The 27,804-nt window shown below is 41.9% G+C and overlaps 1 protein-coding gene across 23 annotated transcripts in view; it reads left to right on the top strand.

The window, feature by feature from the left end:
- Positions 1–27,804, top strand: part of LOC117895768 (CUGBP Elav-like family member 4) — a 272,251-nt gene that overhangs the window by 118,446 nt on the left and 126,001 nt on the right. For 11 of the 23 annotated variants that reach the window (XM_034803660.1, XM_034803666.1, XM_034803646.1 and 8 more), the window contains exon 1: positions 13,167–13,416. The exons of 2 other annotated variants lie outside the window; for them this stretch is intronic. In XM_034803660.1, coding sequence (XP_034659551.1) covers positions 13,357–13,416 — 60 coding nt within the window. In that variant the 5' untranslated portion in view covers positions 13,167–13,356. Of the gene's footprint in view, positions 1–13,165; positions 13,417–27,804 lie in introns of those variants that run through there. 10 more of the 23 variants (XM_034803655.1, XM_034803656.1, XM_034803650.1 and 7 more) reach the window with 3 other exon arrangements.

Raw genomic sequence — 27,804 nt, 5'->3', positions numbered from 1 at the left:
AAAGGTAGTGAATTATTGGATATAAAAAAGTAAAGAGAACTGGGCTACTAGATTAACTCCAGCTACTTAGTGCTGCAAAGTCATTTATAATTCACTTTTAGGCAAATGTTAGCCTACTTTTCAGTCTTTTCTGTGCCATCTTTTCTTTTATTTTGTATTTCCTAAAATCATAAATGGTTATTTTCTTCAAGTTCACTTTTAGTTATCTTCTCTCGTTCATCTCTTCATGCTAGCTGTTCCCGTTTAAGCCAGCTGATTTTACTCTTTCGTATGCTCACATATATATTTATTTGAGCGTGCTTAGCAGCTATGCAACGTGTTTTGGCTTAATAAAGTCGGGAATACCCATGGCTAAGTGGATGGAAGAAGCCAACATAAATACACAAACACACACGCGGGCTTATGGGTCCCACACCACACCTCCCCCCTAAGATACTACCCGATATACAGTTATAAATTTAAGCAATGTTGTTGATGTGATTTACTTGCACACCTCGCCGCCAGCCCCATCCTCCTTTACCTCAATCCCTCCTATGGCGTTCTGCCCATCGCCTGTAAGATGGCAACAAATATTACAAGAGTCACAGTATCTGTATCTGTGTCTGTTTCTGCTTGCGTGTGTGTGTATGTTTGTATGTTTTTCTGTGTAAATGACTTTATCTATGTCTGTGTCTGGGCCGACCCCAAGCAGCGGGTGGCATTCTATGCGTGCAACATGTGCGCTGAATGTTGACGTTAATATTAAGAAAAATAAATAACCAAGCTGTTTGTTATCTAAGTTTATATAAACTGAACACACAGCCAGAGCGGAAGAAGCGGGACAAACAGGAGAAAGGAGAAACGGTCCTCCCTTTCCGACACAGAAAGAGAGAGAGAGAGAGAGAGGCAAAGGAATGCTCTCTTGCTTTATTTATTGTATGGCAAACTACACGAATTGCGTTTTTGGGGTTTTGTCTTAAATAACAACAAAACATCGCAAGGCGCTTATAAATTTTTGTGTAGAAAAAGGGAACTGCCCCTCTGTGCTGTTGTCCAGGTAAGAAATATCCTTTTTCCGCCCACCCAAAACAAATGTGATTGAGGAAACTATAATATGAAGTGCTGTGGCAAGCGACTGCCTCAACCAAATGGAATGGAACTGGCAATAAATTCAAATGAATGCTTAAATGTTCGAATGGCAGAGACAAAACGGACAACTGTGCCTATAAATAGAGTGGAGAAGGTGGAGAGTTAAAGAGTCCATAAATATGGTCGAGGATTTATGCGAGCAGCGAAGAAATAAGTCAAGAAGTGAATCCAGAAATAGCTTGCGTAATTTACTATCAATATCAATGGCTTATTTCTCACAAATAGTAAACAACAGTAGAATACTATAGAAAGATAGGTCTCCATACAGAAGTTTGTTACCTACAAAATAATAAAAGAGCCGACAGAATCTCCGATAAATATGCCGATCACATTTTTTAGTATTGAGATCGTAAAGCAAGTTCCTCTAATAAAGATGACCTCCTCAGATTGCCCTTTTTTGATGTTCAAAGACAGAAATGCAATAAGAATGACGATGTCCGAAGCCCCAAATAAGATTTTACTGAATGAAATACCATAGAGATTCTATTGCGCCTCTCTTCAGGATTCTCTTTTTATAGGTGCATTGGACGCTACCTGTTCTGCTGCGTTCTCCTTTTATCAACCAGCCCATAAAGCCCCGAATCCGTTCATTAATCTTGCTCACTTCCCCTTGAGCATTTCCCGCCCTTTAGCTGCTAACTATTTGCGCACTCACGCATCTCTGGAGAAGCGAAGAAGCCGCCATGGATAAGCCGGAAGCTAATTTTTCATCATCATCGGACGTGGAGGCGGCTGAAGGCCCGATGTTTGATGCCCGATGCCTGATGTCTGATGCCTGATGCAATTTCCCTGCCGCTGGCCGCTGGCTGCCGCCATCCCTCGACTTTCATTGCCATGTGCAATTCATCAATATCATTTTATCAATTTTCACCGCTGTCCAACAGCAGTAGCAGCAGGAACAGGAGCAGGAGTAGTGTGCTGCAAGCAGGACACAGGCACAGAGCCAGGACAACGCGACCATCAACTCAACTGTATATCACATTGCAATTTGTTGTCTATTTGCTGAAGGATATGCAGATGTGTCTCCCTCCACCGACACAAAAAAGAAGGCGCTTTCTGTCGTTTTTCATATGCGTTGACTTTTTTCTGTCTCCCCATATCATCCTCTCGACGGAATCGGTGCTGGCTCTGTGCCTAGGTCTGTGGGTATGGGTACATGGCTGTATTGGGCGTATGGGCGTGGCAGTGTTTGCACTTTCAGGATTCAGCGTTTTGCAACTGTAATTCAATTTTAACAATTTTTCAACTGCATTTTGTTGTTGACGTGACGCATCGTCAGATGATGATTTGTTGCAACCCTGCGGGGGGTTAGCTCTGCTCTTCTCTTTTCAAAGGTTTTGTTTGGTCATTTGTTATTTGCATTGATTTTTTTGATGGACTGTGCGTGACCCGTACACAGGTACTCGTACACAGAGAAGAGAGGGGAAGGAAAGAGAAGGGCTGTATCCCATTTCACTGACTGTCCATAATCAAATATTGAGTGGACAAATATTGAGTTTCATGTGACAGATACGCTAAATTACTTCTGGCAAACGGTTTTCGTGGCTAATTCGATTGGTAGTCATTGTGAAAGAGGAAAACTGTGGCACCAAAAAACCATACTGATCTATAAGTAATTGTTGTGGCCTCTGCCTCACATTTCAGCCATCTCATGGCTCATTTGCCGCTTTGTTTCACATATTTCACGCTTTGTTCAATTTTCCCCTACCATTCCTCACGTGGCCTACCTAACTGCACAGAGGAGGAGCATCAAGTTGGGGGAAAGGGAAATACTTCCAAAATGACAGCCACAACTTTGTTACACAAAATACTGGCAATTTGTTTGACGTTGTTGTGATTTGTGTGTGTGCTAAAAGTATCTGCCAGACACATTTGCTTCCCCTGCTGCAACCGCAACCATATGGTGGCACTGCTCTGCCTCTCTTTCCGACAGTGTTTTTCCATTTCTTTCTTTCATCTGCATCTGGGGTCAACAGCAGTTCAATTGCTCTTGCCTGCCGCCTCACTTGCTTGCTGCCTGCCTGCCACTGCTGCTGATTAGAATAATTAGCTGCCGCTCGCTCATACACTGCTTTGTATATGCCACGCATTGCGGCACGTTCCCCTGCTCCTATTACCCATCTGCTGCACTCCCTCCCCCGTTCCACTCGGTGGCAGTCAATGCCAATCATTAGGCAGCCGCCTTCTGGTGTAAACAACACAAAAAACTCAACTATTAATAGACCCTGGAGTGTGGTCGGTTTTCAGCCGTTGGAGCCTCCAATTGTTCTTGTTGCTGCCATTTGAAATATTTATTAGGATGAATATGAGTCCCTAATTCATATGATTCACTGATTTCAGCCAAAAGTAAAATCAAAGTTCAACTGAATCTGCCCAAAGTAAAAGAAAACAAATCAAAGTAAGAATCAAACTCAAAGAGCGACTGATAGAGCGGAATATAAACAATTCCATCAGGGGTAGGGCACGGCCAATTCAAGCTTAGAATGTTAGGGAAAATTTCTCAACAGCAAGGTGAGGGAAATATATGAAAGGAAACAACCATCTTTTCCAAATTACTCCTTAAAGGAGCATTTCCTCAAAAGGGAAATTTCCTCAAATTCTCCCCTCCGAAACATTTCCAAGCAATATCTGAAATCTATTTGGAGCCACGGCGAATTCAGTGCCATGGCTACAACACATGCGCACTTTCCAGGCACGAGTTCCAGGACCGCTTAAGAGAGGATTTGCCGAAAGAGAACCCCGAAACACACAACAAACAAACCAAACACGGATAGCGAAAAAAGAGGAACAAATTGAAACAAACTTTTATTTTTGCCAGTGATTTTTTTTTTGTTGCCCCCATCTGGTATTTTTTTGTTTGTGCAAAATCAGCAAAAACATGAGACGACATAAGTATGTCAAAATGCATGAAGAGATGGCACAACACAGACACAGACACAGACAGGGGAACACATGAGGGCACGTACTTATATAAGCGCCTAGGAGTACTTTTCCTGCACATACTATATAGTACATATATCTATATACTATACATATATTTATCCTTATGGGAAGAGGAGTACATGTCTATGTGTGTGGAGTACATTGTAGGAGAAGAAGCGAAACACGAAGGGCAAAACGAAAATGTGAATGTTTGGCTGAGGCTTTCGGGTGCCGCCCAGATGACTTGCCTCAACAATAACAAGGGGGAGGGCAAGTACGAGTAGGGTCTCCCAGAGGGAGTCTGTAGGGATCTCAGTAGCCTGGTGGTAGCCAAGGCAACGTCAATCACAGAGCCGAGAAAGCAACAACAATTTCTGAATGCTGCGATATATGTATGTATGGCCAAAACAAAACCCAACACACACACACACACCGAGGCATAGCGAGTGAAAGAGACAGGAAATGTGTGTGTGTGTGCGAAAGAGAGCAAATAGAAGACAAATAAAAATACGGAAATGTTGGGCTAGGGTGTGGGATCTACGATTGTAGGAGTGTGGTACGACTGCTATATAATAAGTATATACGAAATATATATTTTATTTAAGCAAAAATCCATATAATTCAATGGATTGGCTCCATCTAAAAGTGGCGTCAGGGGGCAACCAACTGAGAAAAAGAGGCTATGGGGGGTGGAGAACACAACAAAAAGCAAACCGCTGATTATGCGACTACCAAATGTTGTGGGTGAGAGTGTGGATATAGTTTGAGGAGGGGCAACAGGACCCCGTCGACGGAGACGATGACGATGACGACGACGCGCTGTGTGGCCAGTCAGACATATTAATGACAAAATGATTATGATGACACTAACTGAGGTCTGTCAATCCCGATAGAGTGTACGCAGGGACAGAGAGAGAGACTGAAAAAGAGAATGAGAGATGGGCAAGGAGAGGAGATAAGTGGAGAGGGATGACCAGACTCTTGCGTGATGTATGTAAAACAAGATTGACAAAGAAAGCAAATCTTTAAGTGATACTTAAACTTGACACAGCTGCCGAGCGAGGGGACCCCGCTCTAGTGAAATGATTGGTAAAGAAATGGGGAGAACGATGTGATAAGATACAAAAAGTATACAATAATGTACAAAAGATTGCCATATTGCGGAAAAAGTCATCACAGTCATGGAAAACGGATTTTAGATGGTTAAAAATTAAATAAGGATTTTTAAATATAAAGATAAGCAGATCTGGTGAAGATGTTACCCAAGAAGTGGGTTTAAAATATGAAATAGCCATCATTTATAACCAATTAAAATGAATAATTAATTATAGTTAGTTTCTTGGAATGCATTCGAATGTAGACAAAAAAATATAATCATTTTGACTGATTCAAGAATAGTTTTATATAAATCTTATATAAATCTTTTTTAAATTTCATAATAAATTCCGGAAGATATTATACTTTTACATCCATCCCATCGATCCTCGTGGCTTGTCAAATTATTTTTTTGACTGGTATAAGGGGTGCTGTGTTGTCACCTGCCTAGAAAACACTTTCCATTTCTCAAATGCTTTTCTGTTTTTATTTCGCTGCCGCTCTTCTCTTCTCTCTACCGGCTAAAATAAGAAAATAAGTAAGAAAACCCCCGAAGCCAGATGCCAGAAACAGCAAAGAAGTCCCGCGCTAACCGCGGCACCTCATGGAAACTACCTCCTACCTCCAGATACCCGATCCACAGTCCATGATTCCTGTTGGCCCCGCTGCCTCCTTCTACAATGGCAAGACCAAGACCAAGCGCCCCGTTAATTAGATTTTGCGGTTTTTGTGTTGTGCAAACTTCAAAAGCAAAAGCAACACACAGATGATGATGACGTTGCTGCCTTCATACCCGTACTACTTCCACCAAGCATTCCCTCTCCATTCCCAGGCTCCTCCTTGGCGGTGGCTGCCAAACGCCAAAAAGTATGCTTTAACATTTTTGATACAACATAAAATTGGAATTGAAATGGGGTGAAATCCAGCGAGCAAAGAGGGTAGGAGAGAGAGGGGGAGAGGTGGGGGCTATTTTGTTGCTGCGGGTCGCAAAACAAAATCGATAAATAAAACTTTTTACAATGCGGCAACACTTTCACGCACTTTGCCCCCTTTCCTATGCCACTTCCCACTTGCCACATTTCGCTCACTCTTTCTTGTGGTGGCATTGAAAAACCGCCTGAAAGTATGCGCCAACAACAAGTTTTTTACGCAATTAGTGTACAATTTCTTAATTTATACGCTGTCGCCAATTTATCAGAGGAAACACGGGCCAGAGACGGCGATGGAGACGGAGACGTGGACTGCTAGAGCTTGGGTCGAGACCAAAGTGAAATATTATTATGAGTACGTGCTGCTCAGGCGGGAACTGTTTTGCCGAGCTGGTGCCGCCCTTAAGTTTGTCCCGTGTCCCCTGAAGGGCTGAAAGGGTTGAAGTTGCCGTTGCTGTTGGGTTTGCCGCTTCCTGGCCTCTATTTTTCGGGCTTAACATATGCTACTTTGACATAGTTCTTTGGGTCGAGCGTTGGTAGAGAAATATGAAATACTATTTATAACTTGATCAGGCTGGGAAGGGTTAGATGCAAAGCATGGATGACAAGGACTTATTCCCAGTATCTATCACGCTCACGCTTTCCGATGAAAAGATGGACAGGAGAGAGGGTGGATTGGAATTAGTGTGGGGTGCGGGAACGCGCCTGTGCATGTGGATATGGCTGTTAATTAAGTTATGATGGGAAACCACAAACATTGCGATGGCTTCTGCTTGTGAGCCCGGGCTCAAGTCCCTTAGACAGGATAGGATAGTAGGCACCGCCGTCAGTTTATGAAATTTTCATTAATTTCTGACCACAAGAGAGTTTCTGCTGATGCTGTTGATGTGCCCTCTGACCCTCGGGCTGACAGCAGAACGAAAACTTGACGACACAGCAGGAATAGAGGAGGCGGCAGCAGTAGCAGCAGTTGTAATGAAATTTTGCGACATGTATGACAGGACATTCAGTTTCGGTTCAGCTTGGCTCTGTTCTGTTCTGCACGGAACTTTTGACAGGCATTTGGAAAAGTATTATATGACCTTACTCTCGCCATCTCCCCCTTACTGATGGATGGATGATGACAAATGTAGTCGAACATAAGAAACTTTTCCCTAATTATATGATAATCAAAATCTATCAACATCGACCCTCATTTGGGTTTTTAATTAGCCCGAGAATGAACGGAAGGAAAGATGCGTAATCATCATAACAATGCTCTCATATCCCCTGACATTTACAGTTCATTTTGAGGGCAACAGAAGCAGAGATCTGGGATCTGGGATCAGGAGCGAAGTCATGGCCAACACATGATGCCTCCTTCTGCCATGGCATTTAGCTTTAGCACTGGGCATATAATTTAGATTTATCGCTTGATTTTCGCATAAATATCGACCATGTCAAGAGGGTATGAGTCAGGGCCCTTAGGTGGTCGGTCCTCTGCCACTTTTGTGTGCTCGCTGATGCATAAAGAGGCATTGGACCTCTCTTTCTCTTTCTCTCTGTCTGTCTCTCTCTATCTCTGAGTGCCCGGCTCGACCTAACGACTTGTTGTCCGTCCTTAAATGTACATACATTCATATATAGAAGATGTAAAATCCAAATGACATTGAGCGAGTGTATATGTGTGTGTTTCGTGTGTGTGTGGGATGGGCAGTTTGTCGCGGTGGGGGCATAAAAGTGTCAGATAATGTCGTACTGCATAAAGCCAAAGTAAATGGCAGAAAAAGCATTGGTGATTTTACTTTTTATTGATTTCAGAGGCATTTCGAGCAGTCGGTAATACTCAAAGGCAAATTTTTCACGCATAACGGGTTCATAACAACTTCATATCCGCCCTCAAAATATCCTTGTGTAACATGAATTAAGTGCCTTTAAGACATAGCCGGTACGTAACCGTTTGAAAACATATTCTGACGTTAAACTAGGATTGCCCCTAGGGGTATTCTACATTAACCTGCTTCCTCTTCCTGTTGAATTGATTTCATATCAACGTCGCCATCTTGACACTGATTATGTGCCTTAACGCATGACTGCCTCCTGCATCCAGGCCTCGAAAAATGAGTAAAAAATAAAATATCAACAGACCATTTAGCGTTAAATACGCAACAATCCTCGGACTCTCCTCATCGGGGAGTTCAAGCTCTCCAGAGGAGGAAGTTAAGCGGGGGGCACTGTTGAAGTCCAAAAATTAACGCAAAATCAAAGTAAAAATGCGATAAATTGGCGACGACAAGCGCTACGCGGATAAACAATAGCAACAACAACAGCCTGGCCATGCCAACGTTATCCCGCGCTTGAAATGAGCGAAAATCGGTCGAGCATATCAAATTGAAAAACTCCAAGACAACGCCGGGGATGATGATTGTATGATGATGTAGGGGGAGAATGCTCTGGTTCCGACTTCTCTTGGGTAGAGTGAGGAAGAGAGAGAGAGAGAGAGAGAGAGAGAGAGAGATTGTGGCGCGTGATACTTTTGCGTATCCTAGTGACACACAAATACAACGGCAAGAGAGATAGAAACAGACACCCACGCACAAAGAACCGAAAGCAAAAAGCGCGTAGCAAAAATATCAGGCAAAAAGAAAAAAAGAATAACAGCTACAATAATGACGCTTGAACGGAGTGGCATGTCCTGGCAGGGGGAGATCAGATGGACAGGCAACGGAGTAGACGACATTCATTGCTGCTTTGGCAGGTTGTTAGGTTTCAGAGCCTGTCGAGGGCGCTGATTGTTAGCAGCTTGAATGAATGACTGTCTGAACGCAACTGAACTGGACTGAATTGAGCTGACTATTGATGGATTTTGGCGTATTAGCTGGCAGATTAACAGCCGCTTCTGTTCCGTGTTAAATTGCCGCGATGCTACTATAACCGATTCCAAACCTGGTTTAGGAGCCCTGAAGACTCATATTAAAAATGTATATTCAATCTTTTACTTCACTTTGCACCAGAGCTTGCATATCAAATTACTTTATTTGCAAACTTAATCATATCCAGATTAAAATCTAATCACAGTTCTTCGACAATAGCTAACAATGTTGAATAATCCCCTAATATTTGTGAATTCCATCATCCACTCTGTAAGCCATCGCTATCACTAAATAATCCCAATTGAAATTCCCCTCCAGCGGTAATCCATTTTAACTTTAAGACCAAAACCAAGACCAAGACTCAACTATGAGGGAAGCACCGCAAAAAAAAAATGTCCAGAACCCGGAAAAAGAAAAAAAAAAATCAAGCACTGTCAAGCCGCGCCCCAAAAACTTGGCTCACATCACATTCGATGCCTCGCAGATGTTTTTCTTGTTGCTGTTCTTTTGTTTTGTTTGCCGGCTTTAAGCCACGCACAAAAAGTTACCCTCTCCCGTCCAATAGTCTGTGGTTGTAGTTCGGGGGAAAATTGTTGCGTTTCGCATATTAATTTCTTCCTGTCTTCAGCATCAACATCAACCAGCAACAACATCATAATGATGTATTTTGCAAACATTTTGGTGAATGGAGTGCCAAAGTCACTGTCTCTCTCTTTTTAGACTCTCTTAAGTCGGAGCGGCTCTCTCTTAGCTGGTCTTATTGGCGTAGCCTTCCAGCCACGTTTTGTCTGTTTGCTTTTTGGCAGCACAAGAAAAAAGCAAAAGAAAAGAGAATAGGAAAGGAAAAACTGTTACCCAGCCGTTATTATATATGTATATTGTGAATCATGTGTTTCATAAATACAAGTCATTATGCGATGATGAGCAGGGCTTTTCCAGTCAAAACAGAAAATGCACACACAAAGTGAGCCGGCGGGGGGAAAACGCACATGTTTTCAGTTGTACACGCTCTCCTCTCTCGCTCTCTCTCTCTTCTGCCGACCGCCTCGTCATAACACAACCCACACTCCCGCAGCTCTCCCCCCGCTGTACGCACAGAGTCCGGCCAGCCAGTAAGCCCGGCACATGGCAGCCACGCGCTCTGCTCTCGCGCTCTCCCACTCAGATGCATTCCGCTCCACTATACAAAACACCTCACATATCTAAGGCGCAAGCTAACCGCTAGCCGTCTCGCTCGCTCTCTCACCACCAGCCACAGATAGGGAGTGACAGAGCGAGAGAGAAGGCATCGCGAGTAAGAGAGAGCCTGCGCGTGCTTCGGCTAGCACCAGTGGGTGGTCGGGTGGAAAGGTGGATCGGTCGGCTATTTTCCCTTTAGGCCTTGTTGTATTTTCCAGCCTCTGTGTGCCACTATTCGGTCTCGGCCGTTTTTCCTTTTCCTCTCTTCTTGTTCTCGGTTGTGTTTTTTGTTATGTTCTGTAACGGATGGGGACTGGTCTTAGGAAATGGACCGTGAAAGGGCTCTATAATAGTTTTTGAGCATATCCATGGAATGAATATAATTTCAAGCACAACAACTCTTTGCAGAGGGACTTTTTCTTATCAGTTACTTATCGAGTAAGGACCCGACACGACCCCTTCCTTCCACCCCAGATCTTGGTCTTAACATACGAACTGCCTGCTTGTTTTGGTTCGACATCGAACCGCATCACACATGTTCGAAAACGCTTGGTTGGGTTGGGTGCTGTGGGTGAGCCGGGGGTTGCATTGTTGTTAACCGCTACCTACTCGTCCGTTGCCGGCTGGCTGTGTTGGGCTGTTGCGTTCGCTAGTTCGAATTGGTCGGATGTGTTGTAAGTTCGTTGGTGTTCGTTGCCGTTCGGTGTTGTTCGCATCGGTTCGTGGTTCGCTTCGCTTCGGTTCGATTCGTGGCTCTGTTCGTCTTTTACGGGTTCTTCTCGCCTTCGAAAGCGCCGTCCTTCTTCAGCATTTTCCACATTTTCACGTACAGTTCAATCGTGAGGTTCAGCCTAGTGAGTTCTGTGTAGTTAAGTCGGAATATTTCGTATAGTTCTCGTCGACTGTCGTGTGACATTTGTTCTTCGATTCCGAAACGCTGTATTGAACACACAAAAATAATTTTAATTAGAATATTTAACCAACACCGAAGAAAACGAAAAACCAATTCAAATTTTAACAAAATAATAATTCGCTTCAACATATATATTGCGAATATATCATCAAATTTAATCAAATCAAATCAACCACAAAAACCAAACAAAATCGAAAACCAAATCTATAAATTCGTTTACTCAAAAACCCCAACAAACACAAAACAAAATAACTCAAAACCCAACCGATTCAAATATATAACTGTTAAATCTGTAAGCAAGGGCAATTATCATTAAGATCATCCACAGCTCACGCTCAAAAGTATTTCCAATAGCTTACAGCACACACATATGTAAAGCAGTTCATCCCAGTATAATCCTAGTCCGATTTCAGATTTCTGTTCTGTTTCTGTTCCAACTCTGAACAGGGCGGCCCCATCCACATAAGTTCTCAAAATAGATCGACTGCCATGATAAACAAAACGCAAAATAATTAGAAATAATTGGTAAACAAAAAAAGGCCCAAACAGCACTGGATAAAGAGCAGAACTCAGATCAGGTTGTTTTGCTCTCTTTTCAATGGGGGCTCACTCTTCCAAAACACTTTTTCTCTCTGTTATTTTTTGTGTCTTCTATTTTTTTCAATTTTCCTACGTAAACAAACAAACGGAAAATTGTTTCACGCTCGCAGCACACGAAAACATTTTCAATTAAAATGTTGGCCCAAAAAGCAAACCAAACCGAACCCAGAGTAGAGAAAATGTTTCTCACATCGAATTGAATATTTTGAGCATTTCATAATTTCATATTCATTTCCATGGAATTCCTCCGCCGATTCTCCAGCACTCGACAGACCCGAGAAATCGCACTAAAACCATTTTTGCCAATGAAAAAAAATCTGTTTTGTTTGCCGTAGTTTTTGGATTTGAAGTGCGTTTGCCTGGGTGTTTACCCAATACAAAGACAAATGTACATACATAGTCGGGTGTATGGATATAGTGTATATTTCGTTAGCATTTATGCGAGTATGGCCATGTTAATTGAACATGCATTTCTCTTAATGATTTTTGCCCAACAGAGCATGATTTTTGGATCTATGGGCTGGTACTTTAGCCTGTGCTTGCTGGAAATACTATCGAGAGTATTTTCGACTGGTTAAAATATTTTACGGCCGCTTTGATGTGGCCCGATTGCCACACATTAAATTAAATTATTTGCCTGGCTGAAGCTGATACATTTCCGCCCCTCAACAAGTGTTAAAATGCATCTAAATGGCTTTAACAATTTCTAATAGCTTTCTGTGGGGCTAAGGAAAAAAATGCCACATTTTAAAAATGTTTTAAGTTCATTTTCTCTAATTTTCTTGTTTGACTGCTCATATGTGTCTCTGGTTGTCTGAAATATTTTGCTGGTACATGGTTTAAAATAATTTTTTTTTTTAGATTTTCCATCTAGTGCTTAAAATATTTGTCAAATTCCACTCAAAGTTCAAAGTGAAGTGCATTTAAATGTTTTTTGTTCAAAGTGCACTAAAATGTGCGCTCAACAAATATTTGTTATGATTATTGTGGAGCTTCAAATTAAAACAATTTTTGACCTTCCCAAGAATAAATCCATGAATTGAGTAAAAACAGTAAATCATTTTCTTTGCCAAAAGCAATAAACACTAAAAAGTACTTGAGCGATTCGAATTGGATTTTTTTCCTTGGCCTTCAGCACCGGCCTATGACTCACCTCATTTCCAAGCAATTAAACACGAATCGCTTATCTAAACACGTTTCCGAAAAGAATCATTTCAAACCGACTGTACCTGAAAAGCGCTCTCAATTACCCATGCTTACACCTGACACGAAAAATCCATGAAATACAAATTTTAATTCGATTTTAGAAACGAACAGGCGATTTACTGGGAAGCGAGAGAGGAAGGGCAGCACCAGCAGCAGCATCGGTACTACACGTGTGTCTGTTTAAATACTGGAAAATACAGATAAGATAATTTATTATTGACACTCACGAGCACATTTAGAGCAGACCAAAAACAGAGACAAACAACTGCAGAGAATCAAATACACTCCAAGAGTAAATCAATAAAACAAAAGAACCCAAAAAGCAACCGATACAGAGAAAAACTCAAGTGCAAAGAAAAATAAAAATTATAAATAAAAGTGCTACCAAGAAAAACTTGAAAAATAATATTAAAAAAAAGAGAAACCCGTACCCATAACGGTGCAGACAACAGAAAATACCCAGTGAAAATTCAGAAAAGCGTTGACCATTTTTTCTCGCAAAGGCGCCACGTCCAAGAGCAAATCGTTCCATATGGTTCATATTATTGAATTGGTCGGCCAGCCGAAGGTTGAGTTTGCTCAACAAGTTACTGTGAGTATCAAATCGAGAGTGGAATGAGTTTTCACACCACACCACAAGCAGCGGAGCGAAGTGAAGAGAGTGCAGGAAACAGGAGAGTGCAGAGTGCTGTGGGTGTGTGGAGTGTGTAGCGCGGTCCGGAGAGCGGACAAAATGATAATAAATCTTGTTGTCCGTAGAGTCACGTAATGACAACTTAATACAAATACATATGCATACATGACCGCACACACACAAGCACACACACTAACACACTTTTTATTATGTTGTTGCGACGCTTTCCCCGCTCACTCTCTTCATTTTGTCAGCTCACCACCGCTTTTTACTCTTCCCCAAGTTTTTTTTGGCTTTGCTGAACATATTTTGACAATTAATCATTTGCCTGTGTGTCTGTGTTTTATGCATGTCCTTTACAAAATATTTGTGTGTGCGTGCGTGATATATATTTTTTCTGGAGGGAAATTCAAAATCAGTCAGTGTGTAGGTCAAAATGACTCTTGTTTTTAGGCCGTCTGCCTCTCTGGGCCATTAACATACCGCAATCTTTGCACTGGTCAACATCTGCTTTTTTTTTGTTATGACTGCATTGTTCTCTTGAAGCTGAACTTTCTTACCCCGAAAGAAGACTAATTTTCAAGATTTTTCAGAGCTTGGTCTTACAGAGAGCTCAAAAAAATTACTAAAATTTAATAGAAATGGATAAAGGAAATAGAAAATGTTTTTATTTAACAATTTTGAAGAAAAAAAGTATTTTTAAATTGAATTTGAAATTTTTTATCAATGGTCAGTGCTCAAAAACATTGTTTCCCCTATTGCATATTAAAATTCATAAAGTTTTGACAGATTTTGACTAACCTCTTGACATCTTTAATCTGTTACTAAACTGGAAAGGTACAACCTACATCGTACTTGACTTATCTACTGGCTGTTCCTTGAGGCTCGTTTTCCCTTTCTCTTTCTCTTAAAGTTGTTAACCAGCTGTGGCAATATTACGAAAAACTTAAATTCTAATCGGACTTACATTTATTTCTGTTGCATTACATTCCGCTCTCCCTGACTCTCTCTCCCTCTGCCTCATTCTCTCTTTCCAACTGTCTGTCTGTTTCACTTTCAGCTGACTGCCTTATCACATGTTGTTTTTGTTGTCCGCTTGTCACCCTATTTTCTCTTATTCACTCTATGCTCTATACTTCTTTATCCTATATTCTCTATTTTCTGATTTTATTACAGAGAAAAGTCTGTTACTTGGAGTATATTGCGTAAATTTCATTGTGTATTTCACTTTTATGGTGGTGGCTGTATAGGATCGTGTGCTAGTGCTACCATCGCATCGTATGGGGATGGGATGAGATGGGGTGGGCTAGTATAATGTCACAGGAGCAGGCGCGTTTGTGCGTGCGGCGTTAGATGACGTCGCCGGCGGTCTTTGTTGTGTCTTGTGTCTCCGTGTCCTGGTGTCCTCGTGTCCTGGCCCTGTTCTTCATCCACCACCCACTTCCTACTTATTCCACTTCTGTCTGTTTTTACATTCATCCTTAACAGGGGATGTTCGCCGGGTCCCCGTCTCTTCTCTTCCCTGCTTATTCCTATAATGAAGCATGTTCTCTGTTGCTTTTTCTGGTGGAGTTACTCTCTTTCTCCTCCTCTCTCTTTGTATCTTCTCTTCTCTATTGTTGTTCAATATTTTTGTGCCACTTGTTTTGAATTTTTTCACATCTCTTTGCTGTTGGCATTACGTGTTGGCTAACTCGCTCGTTAAATGGTTAAGTGGAGCAAAGTCGTTGACACAGTTCTTGGGGTCCTTTCTCCCGTCCACTTGCCGAGAAGTTTGATTGCATTTTGGGCTATGACTCAGACACGAACTTGCTTTTTAAAGTTTTTTTTCTCGGTTGCCATTAAGTGAGTTTTTCCTTTGTCATTCAGAGATACTGACAAAAAGAACTGAGAAACCGGGCGCAGGGGTGAGACTTGTAAGTACAGTGAATTTAGTGAAGGACACAGAAAAGTTGCCAACTCACACATTTCCATGCAAGAAAGTTGTTTAATTTAGTAGGGAAAATGTTGTTCAATAGAAAATGGCAAAGAAATCCATTGAAGTTGTGTATGCGTAATAAAATAAAGAAGTATAGAACGAGACCCTCAACAAAATCAACTTCTTTTTAGCTGATTTAAGGAAGACATAGAAATATACTAGATCTTAGATTGTAGAAAAATATCTTCCAATTTAAAATGGGGTTTGTTGTGCACAATCCGTCTAACAACATTCGTGTCTGTAAAATACTTTTCCTCATGCAAACCCACTCAGCCTCTCTTAATTGTGGCTCTCGTCAATCCTCTTTCATCTTTACCCTTTAAATGTTCTACTGCTTCTCTCAACGCCATCAACATCCTCAGTCCCTCGAGTAGGTACTCTCCCCCAGCACTTGGCTCAATCATACACTTAATTTTCCACTTCATTTCATAATTTTACCCTTGAAACCAATAATCTTGAACGGTGCCTGGCCACAGCCACATGCCACACACAAGGTGAGAGCCCGGAGACCAAAGGAGCCTTGTCTCTGTCTTGTCAGCCGCTGGCATAATTTACCTTTTGACATGCCACTCCCGACTCGCTGCCCACCTGGGGGCGCATTCAAAAGCGCCGTGGCACTCGCACACACTCTACTGGTGGCGTCGAACACCTGCGAGTGCTATTAAATTACATGCCACTGCAAATTACTTGGGAAAACAAAGCGGTAGAAACAAAAAAGAAAACAAAGAACCAGCGCCTTGACGTATGCAACAATAATAATAACGGGTTGTGGTCGCCTTTTCCTTGACTTTTGCTTGCCGCCCGCCTTCCCGCCACTGTTATGCTTGGACTTGTGTTTTGTAAGCCGTCAAGCATTTACATACCATTAGGCGGGGATCTTATGGTGGGCAATTCAATGGCGAAGCGTATAAATATTGAAAAGCGCCAACGCCTTGTGTTCGCTTGCTGGTAATTGCCTAAGTCGGCAAATTGCTCGACATAATCAACATAAATACTGCCCCGAGAGCGGGTACAGAAATGGAGGTGGAAAGCTGTTTGCCAATGGAATTCTCGTTGTTTATTCGGAAGCAAAATAATTTTGATTCGAAAAAGTGGAACGAGTTAAACGAACAAAGAAAACCCAAAATTTAAAACAAAATGTTATAAGTAAGGCATCCGACCAATGCATTGTTTTTTTTTTAAATAATTAAGTATTATTTCTTTAATGGCTGATTTTTGTATTCCCGGTACTCGAAGAGTAAATAGGGTATATTTTATTTGTGCGGAAAAAATATAACACACAGAAGGAAGCGTTTCCGACCCCACAAAGTATATATGTATATTCTTGATAGCCGAGTCGATTTAGTCATGTCTGTCTGTCCGACGTTCTTGTTGAGTGCCTGAATCTCAGAGACTATTCGACCCGCCTTCCGCCTCCGCTATTCTGTAGGGAAGGACCATATATATCTGATCCCAATTCGATGATCATTATTATAGCCACAATGAAGAAATTAATTTGCAGTGGCCAAACCCACCCCGTCCCGCAGCTTATGTTTGTTTTTTCACATTCTCTCATTCACACTCTGCTTCGCGCAGTTTATGGCCTCTGCCCCTGACACGTCTCTGCCCCTGCCTCTGCCAGGACTTTGCCCTGACTCTGCAGTGTGTGTTTCTAGGGGAGAGTGGCGAGCTAGAGGAGCGTGTTGGCGTGAGTAGTGTTGTAGATGTATGTAGATGACAGATGAAGAAAAAATGTAAAATTTGACAAATAACCGCTAAGTTGCAGATGTAGTACTGAGTGCCGGGTATAAAAGTTGTGACGCATAAGAAGGATCTCACACGTCTCTTCTCGTTTTTTTTGAGTTCGCGCTTTCTAATGATATTTTTTTTTAGATTAATTTTTAATAAATTCTCCACACAAAAGAATAGAACAGATGTATGACCCAACAAAATACAAACAAATTAAATGCTATTGTAAAACCGCATTCAATTTTTTCATTTAGTTCGATTAATTTTCACGGTTTTCTCGGCCAAAAAAAAAAAAACATTTAATGACTCATTTTGTTAGCTCTATTTTTAACCTTTCTGAAACCCAATAAAGTTATGCTCGACTGCAGTTTTTATGGTGTATGCTAAAAGCCATATGCCTGGGCATACCTTTGGCCGTATCTTGGCGACTCTTGATTATTATAGGTGACAGTTTTATAGCTTTGTTAACAGGGAACACAGGCCGACTGCACCCTCCTCTGGAGAACTGCCGCAGCCTCGCCCACATTCTCGTTTGCGTTCTTTTGTTGTGCTTGGCATGTTTAGCGCTGATTATGCTTTGTGCCAGCAACAGCAGGAAAAACTCACCCCCTGAAAGAACAAAAAATAGAGAGAGAGAGAAAATTAGTGGAAAAGGAAAACTTATCGCGACAGGGCAGAGAAGGCGGCGCAGAGTTCCACACGGTTAAGGGTGTGCGGGTCTGTTAGAGCCATTGGAATTACTTGCGTGATTAACGCACACCCCCGAGCGTATCCATCGCCCTGGTGCCCCTGGTGCCCACTGTGCTCATGGTGCGCCCCTCTCTGGGGTCTTATCTATGGCTGCCCGCCTTAATTGTGGGTCTTCCATCTGACTATCGATCCATTTGCGATTCCATTCAATTCGATCATCGTAATGAGGCAGGCCACTTCAAAAGCTGCACAGCTCATTAGGTTTCCCTATATATACTCGTACATATGTACATACATACACATATTGCTCGATTATTCCAGCACTCGTATATACCTGCATTTTATATTAGTTATACATTTTCAGACTTATGTCCGATTTCCGTTGCTTTGCATCTCTTCTCGATTCGCTTTTCCTTTGACTTCTGCACGATTCCCTTCTTTTGTTTATGGCTTCTCAAAATAGCTGAGTCGAAATGTAAACAAAAGCGCAAAAAAACACCAAAAAGCAGAGAAAAGACCGAAGAAAATCTCACAGTACACAGCGGCAGCTGCGTGCGTCATGTGAACACTTTTTCCAGATGCTTGCTTTTTCTCTCTGTTGTCCACTCTCTCTTTCTCTCCCTCGCTCTCTGTTAATGTATCTCCACAAAAGTGCAAAACCGCACGGAGAGGGCGTTGGGTTGGTTATTCGCTCTCTTTCGATTGGCAAAGTCTACATTTTGTATATCCAAATATTATTTATGTGGCGGAACAGAATTTTTTCCTCCACAGTTTTAATTTCCTTCACAACTAATTATTTCTATGCCACAAGTGTATTTTCCTGCCGTTGGGGTTTCCTCTTGTACTAAAACTTCCATAGCTGCTTGAATTCAAGTTATCCTGCCTATTGTTGTTTCCACTTGGTCAATAAATCAACAAACACACACTCACACAAAAGAAGTAGAGGAGAAAGCCAGCTCGGAGAGCTGTTATGCCAAGGAAAACTCTGCAAACAAAACCGCTAATTGTCGATAAACAACCAATAAAATACAAATTTCCCAAAAACATTTATCAAAAATAATGTAAATAATAACAATAACCACACGCACACAACAACAGACACTCGAGGGCGATAAATAAAAATGGCAAAAGGAAACTCGGAACAGGCCCAGCCACAGAAGAAAAACCTGTCAAGGGGGATGGGGATGGTGATGGTGCCAAAGAGAAAAAATGTATGGAAAATAGTGTTTGACAGCTCATAAAAAATAATGTCGCATTCATTAAGGGGTGTCGCCAAGGGTGGAAAACCTGTAAGGGAGTGTTATGGCAAGGAAGTTGCCAAAAGCGAATTTCATTTTATTTACGACAGGAAGCGGCCCAGAACAGCAACAGCTACTTGAAACGCACGCATGCAAAGTTAAATGAGAGGGGGATATACTGTAGGGAAAACATACTGATACCACAATGGAAGAGTGGTGCACGAGGTGTGTGGGAGAGACAGGCCCAGTCAAGCCGAAAATATTCAATGGAAAAACTAAATGAGACCCCGACTCAGATGAAAAGTCCGTAAAAGACTTTCAAGCTTAACGAAAGTATAAAGAGTTTGTACGGTGAGGCGTGTAGCTGCTTTTTTTGTTTTTTTTTAGAGAATCGGGTTTTTGGGATCCGCCGAAAATTAGGCACTGCCAGGAGTGCAAATGCGAGCATAGTTCTCTTAAGAAAGTAGCGGAGGAAGCGAATTGCATGGATAAGGAGAGCAGAGAATGCAGCGACAAGCTAGTTAAAAGGAGAGCGAGTTCGAAGGCATATTTCGAACAGAGAGGCTTTAAATAGAGGTCGGCAGGACGCCATTAGGCATTTTGGAGCTGTATCTCTATCAATTTAAAAAGAGTTTCAGAGGCTAAGAAAGTTTTTTTCAAGTGAAAAAGTGCAGAAAAAAAGTGAAATTTACACCGCCAACTTTGCACCGCCACCATCGATCTGCTAGATCAATTAGCCTGCGAGAGCCGCAAGGCAGCTACTAGGTAAGGGAAGCTGGGGAAAAAAATAAGAAAAGGCAAGACTGATACATTTGCCCACCTTTATGCTAGGCAGCGACTAGATAAGCCAAAGAGGAGGCTCGGCCGTTTTAAATTTGTCAGCTGGAGCGACAGAGTTTCGCCGGAGCTTTTGCCGCCGCTAAGCAAGCGAGCGAGAGGGAAAAAAGCAAACAGAACCAGGCAGACGGCGGCCACCTAAAACAGCGCCAAAGCGGTGCTGACGCGGAGAAGTTAAAACCCCGCGAGGGAAGGGAGGGAACTAAACAAATTATTCAAACCTAATCTACAGCCAAACCCACTCAACAAGTGAAAAAAATGTTATAGGAAAAAAATACCCCCCCGATAATGTTTAAATATTAATAATTATAGTCAAAAAATCTTTATTTTAATGGTTCAGTACTTTTAAGTTTCTATTGCTATTCTATCTCTTTCTACCTTCCTCTAAAAGTTAAAAGCGATCGCCGTTAAATGCACAGATGGCAGAGAGAGAGAAAAGAATTTGAGACGTGCAAGGGTGGAAAGGAAAGACAAAAAAAAGTTTATTGCACTGAATAACCGCAAGACGGATTTTGTATGTGCATGATTGTGTGCGGTGCGGCTGAGTTTTTTTTGTTGTTTCTCTGGGTTTTTTTTGGTGTTTATTTTCAGCGGCCGAAATCGGAAGCGCTTCTACGATGGAGGTACCGTGTGAGTAAATATGTATATATGTATGTAAAATTGAAACGATGTCTTGTTTGGGCACAATGGTCCATTAGCAAAGGCGAATAGAGTCAAGACTAAGAGAGACAAAAAAAAAAAAAAAAAAAAGAAACAGACAGCCTAAGCTCAAAACACATATGCCTTCACATTAAAAAAAAAGAGGGGTATCTACGCATATGCAAGTGCAGGTACAGCTGTTTTGTTTGTCTACACATTTTTTTTTTTTTTTTTCACCCTTCTTTAGTTTCCCCTCTCCCATGTGCATTTATTGTGCATTTAATTATATTTCCTTTTGCTTCTTTTGCTTCTATTGATTTTAAAATCGTTACATTTAGTTTATTTTTAGCATAATTGATTACTGGGTAGAATTAATGGGAATGAATATTTTTATGGGAAATTTAATTAATGTTTATTAGTACTAAATAAATATTTATAATGATTGAATAGAGTATTAGTGTTTGATCTCCTACAGCAAGCCCCTGTAGGCCTCTCGAAGATAAAGGGGTCTTGTAACTAGTTTATTTATTCTTGGTGATTGCAAGACCAAGGTAGGGTGGGCGTAAATGTGCCTCGCAAACACCTGAGGTATGTTGTCCGTTGTCCGTTTTACACCTGTAGTTATTGTCTTCCGTTTTAGGCGTTGTACTCTTCCGTCCGGTTTATGGCTTTTTGTATGCACGTTTCATTTTTTTTTAAGTAATAATAAGGTAGGCCTTAGCTTGGACCAAGAACACCACACTCGTAGCCGACGAGCCAGCAGCCGGAATAAATATAAGCGTGCCGTCCAATGCTAAGAATAACATCTTGCCTAATCATGGGTTATCCATTACAAATATTATTATTTTTGGCGCCCAACGTGGGGCCAGACTTTTGGATAGGAATTGTCAGCAATTATATTTAAAGGTGTGGTTCACGAGCAATGACCTAAAATAGACTGTCATTTGACTAATTTTTTTTTATTTTTTATTTCGTTTTGTTTATTGTTCATTGAGATTGAGGAGAAGTTTCGAAAGTTTCTCCGAGGTCTTGAATGAAGATGAATAGGAAGAGATCGAAAACATTTCCGCTATCAGTTAGTTCCTGTACGAGTCCTTGGAATACCGAAAAGAACTTAACCGTAGGTTAATTTTCCGGGCCAGGATTCTAAAGGTTCTGATTGAGTTCTTCCCTTTTCGGTGCCAATAGCCGGACTGTCTTGCTTCTTAGGAATACTGCAAGAATAGCTTTTGGAAGCTGTCTGTAGTCCAGATCAATTCAGTTTAGGCTTGAAGCACCACTCAACTTTATGCAATTGGAGCTTTTGGAAGCATTTAGGTATGTCGACAGATTTGGATTAACAGGTGATGCATTTCGCATAGCTGCACTCCTGACCACGGCCGATTTCATTAATGTCCAAGCTTGCATTCTTTTATTTTTTTTTTTTGAATATTAGATCACTATTTAGCCGAAATTGGACGCAGGGAGATTAATTTAATTTGTTTTCCACTGCCCGTGGCTTAGTTGTTCTGACTTTTCATTAATTACTTTCCTCTTTAGCTATTCTTGGTGTATTAAATCGTGCAATGTGAGACGCTCTACAGGGAGCTAAGCTAACGGGGAGATCAAACTATTTAGAAATTTTTTTTGTTTTTTTTTTTGCGATTACATTTTTTAGGTATAATTTTTGTTGTGGTCGAACTCATTTTTTTTTAATTTTGGTTTTTATTCTACTTTAACATATTTTCTTATATTTTTTTTATTTTTATTTTAGACTTTTTTTTTAACTTCATAATAGTTGAGGCAGTTAATTTTAAGATGGGACTAGATCGGTCGGATGATGAAGGGGAAGTTCCCGCAGCAGTTCGTTGTGGGCATTGCAAGGAAGCTATAGCTCCCGAAAATCTATTTAAAACCCCATGCCAGCACGAATTCCATAAAGCCTGTGCAAATACAATTTTCAAAACTCAAACAACTTGCCCAACTTGCAAAACTATATGCTATGCCTCATCGTCTTCCCAGCAGCCGCTAGTACCTGGCAAGACTAGACAGCAGACGAGGTTAGTTCTTAAGGAAGGGAACAACCCATCGCAATTGGAGTCAGATAATCAACCATCAGGTTCCAAACAAATATCTAGGGAGATCGCTGAAGCGATAAAGAGTATGCAAAATGAACTCCTTAACAATCTGACGGAGAAGATGGCTCAAATGATAACTACATCAGTGGATGCTCGGTTAGCCGAGGCACAAGTTCCGCAGCCATCAATAGGAGATCTGAACAGAAACGTTTCATTTGATCAATTGTTAGGGATTCCCGAGGAGAATCAGCGCGAAGATTTCTTACTTCCACCTCGGACTTCTCTGACTAGAACAACAACATCTGATTTAGCACAGAGACCGGACAAGGTTGGACATATAATGAATAATTGGAAGCTTCGCTTTTCAGGAGCACCAGAAGCCTTGAGCGTAGATTCTTTTATATATCGAGTAGAGGCCCTAACCCATCAAACGCTGGAGGGTAACTTCATGCTGCTGTGTAGCAATGCCAATACCTTGTTTGAAGGAAAGGCATCAGATTTTTATTGGAGGTATCATAAGACAGCCGGCTCAGTGAGGTGGTTAGAACTGTGTGAAGCCTTGCGGAAGCAGTTTAGGGATTCCCGAACAGACGTAGATATCAGACAGTTGATTCGCGATAGAAAGCAGAGAGAAAAGGAGAGCTTTGAAGTATTTTTCGATGCAATCTTGAAACTGACGGATAAGCTTGAGCAGCCTCTATCTCATAAAACTCTGGTCGAGATCGTTCGCAGGAACTTGCGTCCAGAAATACAGCATGAAATCTTGAATCAAACTATAGATTCGATAGAAGTGCTGAGGGATATATGCAGGAAACGAGAATGCTTTTTGGAAGAGGTGCGTCGTACTCATGGCTACCAAAAACCTGCTCCATTTCGAAAACAAATCTCGGAGCTAGTGGACGAAACCTCAGGAGATGATGCAGAAGAGTTCTTGGAATCAGAGTTTGGGGATGAAGTGGCAGCCATATCTCTCATTGGTTGGAATTGCCGAAAGGAGGGACACCGGTACCACGACTGCGTAGGAAAACGTAAAATATTCTGTTTTGGATGCGGGGCACCAAACACGTATAAGCCCTCTTGCAAAAAGTGAAAAAAAAACACCATGGAGAACACGGCAGATCCTCGTCGGCTGAGCAGTGTTCCGCAGAGGGGGCGACGAAACAGGACTAAGACGGTCAGATTGTAAAATACAGGAAGCGTCTCCTCGGGATTTGATTGAGTCACACACACCAATGGTGGGATGGCACAAATTTCTAGCAGAGGCCAAGCAAAAGATAGCACCCCAATGGGAGACCGCAAAGTCGAATAGAGTTACAAGAAATGCACGGCGCATAAAGGCACATTTTAAATCCATAAAATATATAAATGAATTAAGGAAAAAAAAAAAGGAGATAGGAGGCCTTATGCAGACGTTAAGATTCTAGATAAAACAGTAACCGGATTACTAGACACCGGCGCGGGAATGAGTTGCGTGGGTGGTCAGTTAGCTAAGGAAATAATATGTAGTAAAATACCATTTAAATTAATGTCGTCTAACGCTTTTACAGCAGATGGCAAAAAGCAAGAAATATTAGGAAAATTAGCTACTAAAATAGAGTACAGGGGGGAAGTTAAGATAATAGAACTATTTATAATCCCAAATTTAAGTCAAGATTTATATTTAGGAATTGATTTTTGGTCACTTTTTAATTTACTACCTTCCGAATTCAATATTTCAGAAATTAGCGAGGGTTTTGATAGACATAAACTTACTTCCGCTCAAGAATCGGCATTAAGCCAAATTATCTCACAATTTCCATCCTTCTCTGTTCTGGGTCTGGGCAAGACAAAAATGCTTACGCACTCTATTGATGTAGGGAACGCTAAGCCCATAAAACAGAGACATTTCCCAGTTTCACCAGCAGTCGAAAAATTGCTATACGGTGAAGTGGATAGGATGTTGAAGTTAGGGGTGATTGAAGAGTCAGAAAGCGCTTGGTCTTCGCCTGTGGTTCTGGTCCAAAAACCAGGAAAAGTCCGTCTCTGTTTAGATAGTCGGAAGGTCAATGCGGTGACCGAAAAAGATGCTTACCCCTTGCCGCAAATTGATGGCATTTTGAGTAGATTACCAAAGGCAGAATACATAACTAGCCTGGACCTAAAAGATGCATTTTGGCAAATACCGTTAGAGAAGGCATCTAGGGACAAGACGGCATTTACCATACCAGGGCGACCCTTATACCAATTTAAGGTTATGCCTTTCGGCTTATGCAACGCTTGTCAAGCCATGTCCAGACTTATGGATAAGGTAATTCCCTCATCTCTCCGAAACCAAGTTTTCGTTTATCTTGATGACTTGCTGGTCATCTCAGACACGTTTGACTCGCATCTTGAAATTTTGCGGTTAGTGTCACAACACATCCGTCAAGCAGGATTGACGATAAATATAGAAAAGAGCAGATTCTGTAGGCGATCCGTAAAGTATCTCGGTCACATAATTGGCGAGGGTGGAATACGAACAGACCCGGAAAAGATCTCCGCCATCACTAAGTTTCCGCTGCCGAAAACACTCAGAGCCCTAAGGAGCTTCCTTGGAATGGCAGGGTGGTATAGGAAATTTATACATAATTTTTCTACATTGTCTGCTCCGTTGACAGACTTACTAAAACAGAAGAAGAGATTCGTCATGTCCCGGGAAGGTATAGAAGCTTTCGAGAAATTGAAGGAATCGCTATGCACGGCCCCAGTTTTGAGAAGTCCTGACTTTAGGAAGCCTTTCTATATTCATTGTGATGCGAGCAATACAGGAGTAGGGGGTGTATTAGTCCAAAAGACGGAGGAAGGGGATGAAATGCCGATAGCATTCGTTTCAAAAAAACTAAATAAAGCCCAGCGCAATTATACCGTAACCGAGCTGGAATGCTTGGCGGCTTTAGTGTGTATTAAAAGATTTAGAGCATTTGTCGAAGGACATCAATTCACAGTGATAACGGACCATGCCTCACTGAAGTGGTTGATGTCTCAGAATGATCTGCATTCAAGGTTAGCTCGATGGTCTCTTAAGCTGCAAGGTTTTCGGTTTAACATCGAACATAGGAAGGGAACCCAGAATGTAGTCCCAGATGTATTGTCAAGGGTCCACCAAGATGAGATCGCGGCAATAGATGATAGTAATGGCCTGCTTGTGGATCTTGACTCTCCTCACTTCAAATCGGTGGAGTATCTCGAGCTAGTAGATAGGGTAAAAGCAACCAGGAACAATTACCAGACGTAAAAGTTGTCGATAACTTAGTTTACCGTAGAGCAGAGCATACGAACGGGGATTTGCTTCATGACTCATTTGCCTGGAAGCTATGGGTGCCTAGCGAATTGGTCAGCGTGATCCTAAAACAGTCGCATGATGATCCTCTAGCTTCGCATGGGGGTATCCATAAGACCTTGGAGCGAGTCCGACGGTACTACTTTTGGCCGGGATTGGTTAACGACGTGAAAGCCTATATAAACAACTGCAGCGAATGTAAGACCACAAAGGCGCCCAACTTTACCTTGCGACCACCGATGGGAAAGGCGGCGCAATCACAACGATTCTTTCAGAGATTGTACATAGACTTTCTGGGTCCGTATCCGAGGTCGCGAAGTGGTCACGTCGCTATCTTTATCGTATTGGACCATTATTCAAAATTTGTGTTCCTCAAAGCCGTGAAGAAACTGACTGCGGACGTAGTCATTAAATACTTGCGGGAAGATCTTTTCCATACTTTCGGGGTGCCAGAATCCATAGTGTCGGATAATGGATCCCAATTTAGAGCTGAGAAGTTCCAAAACCTTTTAAAAGCCACCGGATCTCTCATACCTTAACAGCGGTACACGCGCCACAGGCCAATGCCTCCGAGAGAGTAAATCGCTCAGTGATTGCTGCCATCAGAGCATATGTGCGCCCAGACCAAAAAGATTGGGATGAACATTTAAGTAGTATTTGTTGTGCACTCAGATCCGCCGTTCACTCTGGAATAAGCGCGACCCCATATTACATGGTGTTTGGGCAGCAGATGATTACTTCCGGGGCTACTTACTCCCTTTTGAGATCGCTCGAGATGTTAGAAGATAGAGCGGCTACCTTTACCAAGGAAGATTCTTTGGAGTTGGTCCGGAAAAAAGCTCGAGAAGTAATGGACAAGCAAAATGCTCGGAATGAAAGACAATACAATCTGAGGTCGAGAGAGGTAGTGTACCAAGTAGGACAGGAAGTGTATAGAAGAAATTTCAAGCAAAGCAACTTTCAAGCTGGCTATAATGCAAAACTGGGACATGCTTTCGTGAAGGCTAGAATCCGGAGAAAACTCGGAAATTCTATATATGAGCTGGAAGATCTACAAGGCCGAAGCATCGGGAAATATCACGGGAAAGATATCAGGCAATGACAGCTACAAGCGGATCAGCCTTGTGAACATTCGGTACCCCAAGTCTGATCTTGGCAGGGGGGATTTGTACGGTGAGGCGTGTAGCTGCTTTTTTTTTTTTTAGAGAATCGGGTTTTTGGGATCCGCCGAAAATTAGGCACTGCCAGGAGTGCAAATGCGAGCATAGTTCTCTTAAGAAAGTAGCGGAGGAAGCGAATTGCATGGATAAGGAGAGCAGAGAATGCAGCGACAAGCTAGTTAAAAGGAGAGCGAGTTCGAAGGCATATTTCGAACAGAGAGGCTTTAAATAGAGGTCGGCAGGACGCCATTAGGCATTTTGGAGCTGTATCTCTATCAATTTAAAAAGAGTTTCAGAGGCTAAGAAAGTTTTTTTCAAGTGAAAAAGTGCAGAAAAAAAAGTGAAATTTACACCGCCAACTTTGCACCGCCACCATCGATCTGCTAGATCAATTAGCCTGCGAGAGCCGCAAGGCAGCTACTAGGTAAGGGAAGCTGGGGAAAAAAATAAGAAAAGGCAAGACTGATACATTTGCCCACCTTTATGCTAGGCAGCGACTAGATAAGCCAAAGAGGAGGCTCGGCCGTTTTAAATTTGTCAGCTGGAGCGACAGAGTTTCGCCGGAGCTTTTGCCGCCGCTAAGCAAGCGAGCGAGAGGGAAAAAAGCAAACAGAACCAGGCAGACGGCGGCCACCTAAAACAGCGCCAAAGCGGTGCTGACGCGGAGAAGTTAAAACCCCGCGAGGGAAGGGAGGGAACTAAACAAATTATTCAAACCTAA

This window comes from Drosophila subobscura, chromosome J, assembly GCF_008121235.1.
Source record: "Drosophila subobscura isolate 14011-0131.10 chromosome J, UCBerk_Dsub_1.0, whole genome shotgun sequence".
Taxonomy (NCBI): domain Eukaryota; kingdom Metazoa; phylum Arthropoda; class Insecta; order Diptera; family Drosophilidae; genus Drosophila; species Drosophila subobscura.
This window is presented reverse-complemented; position numbering and strand designations above follow the sequence as displayed.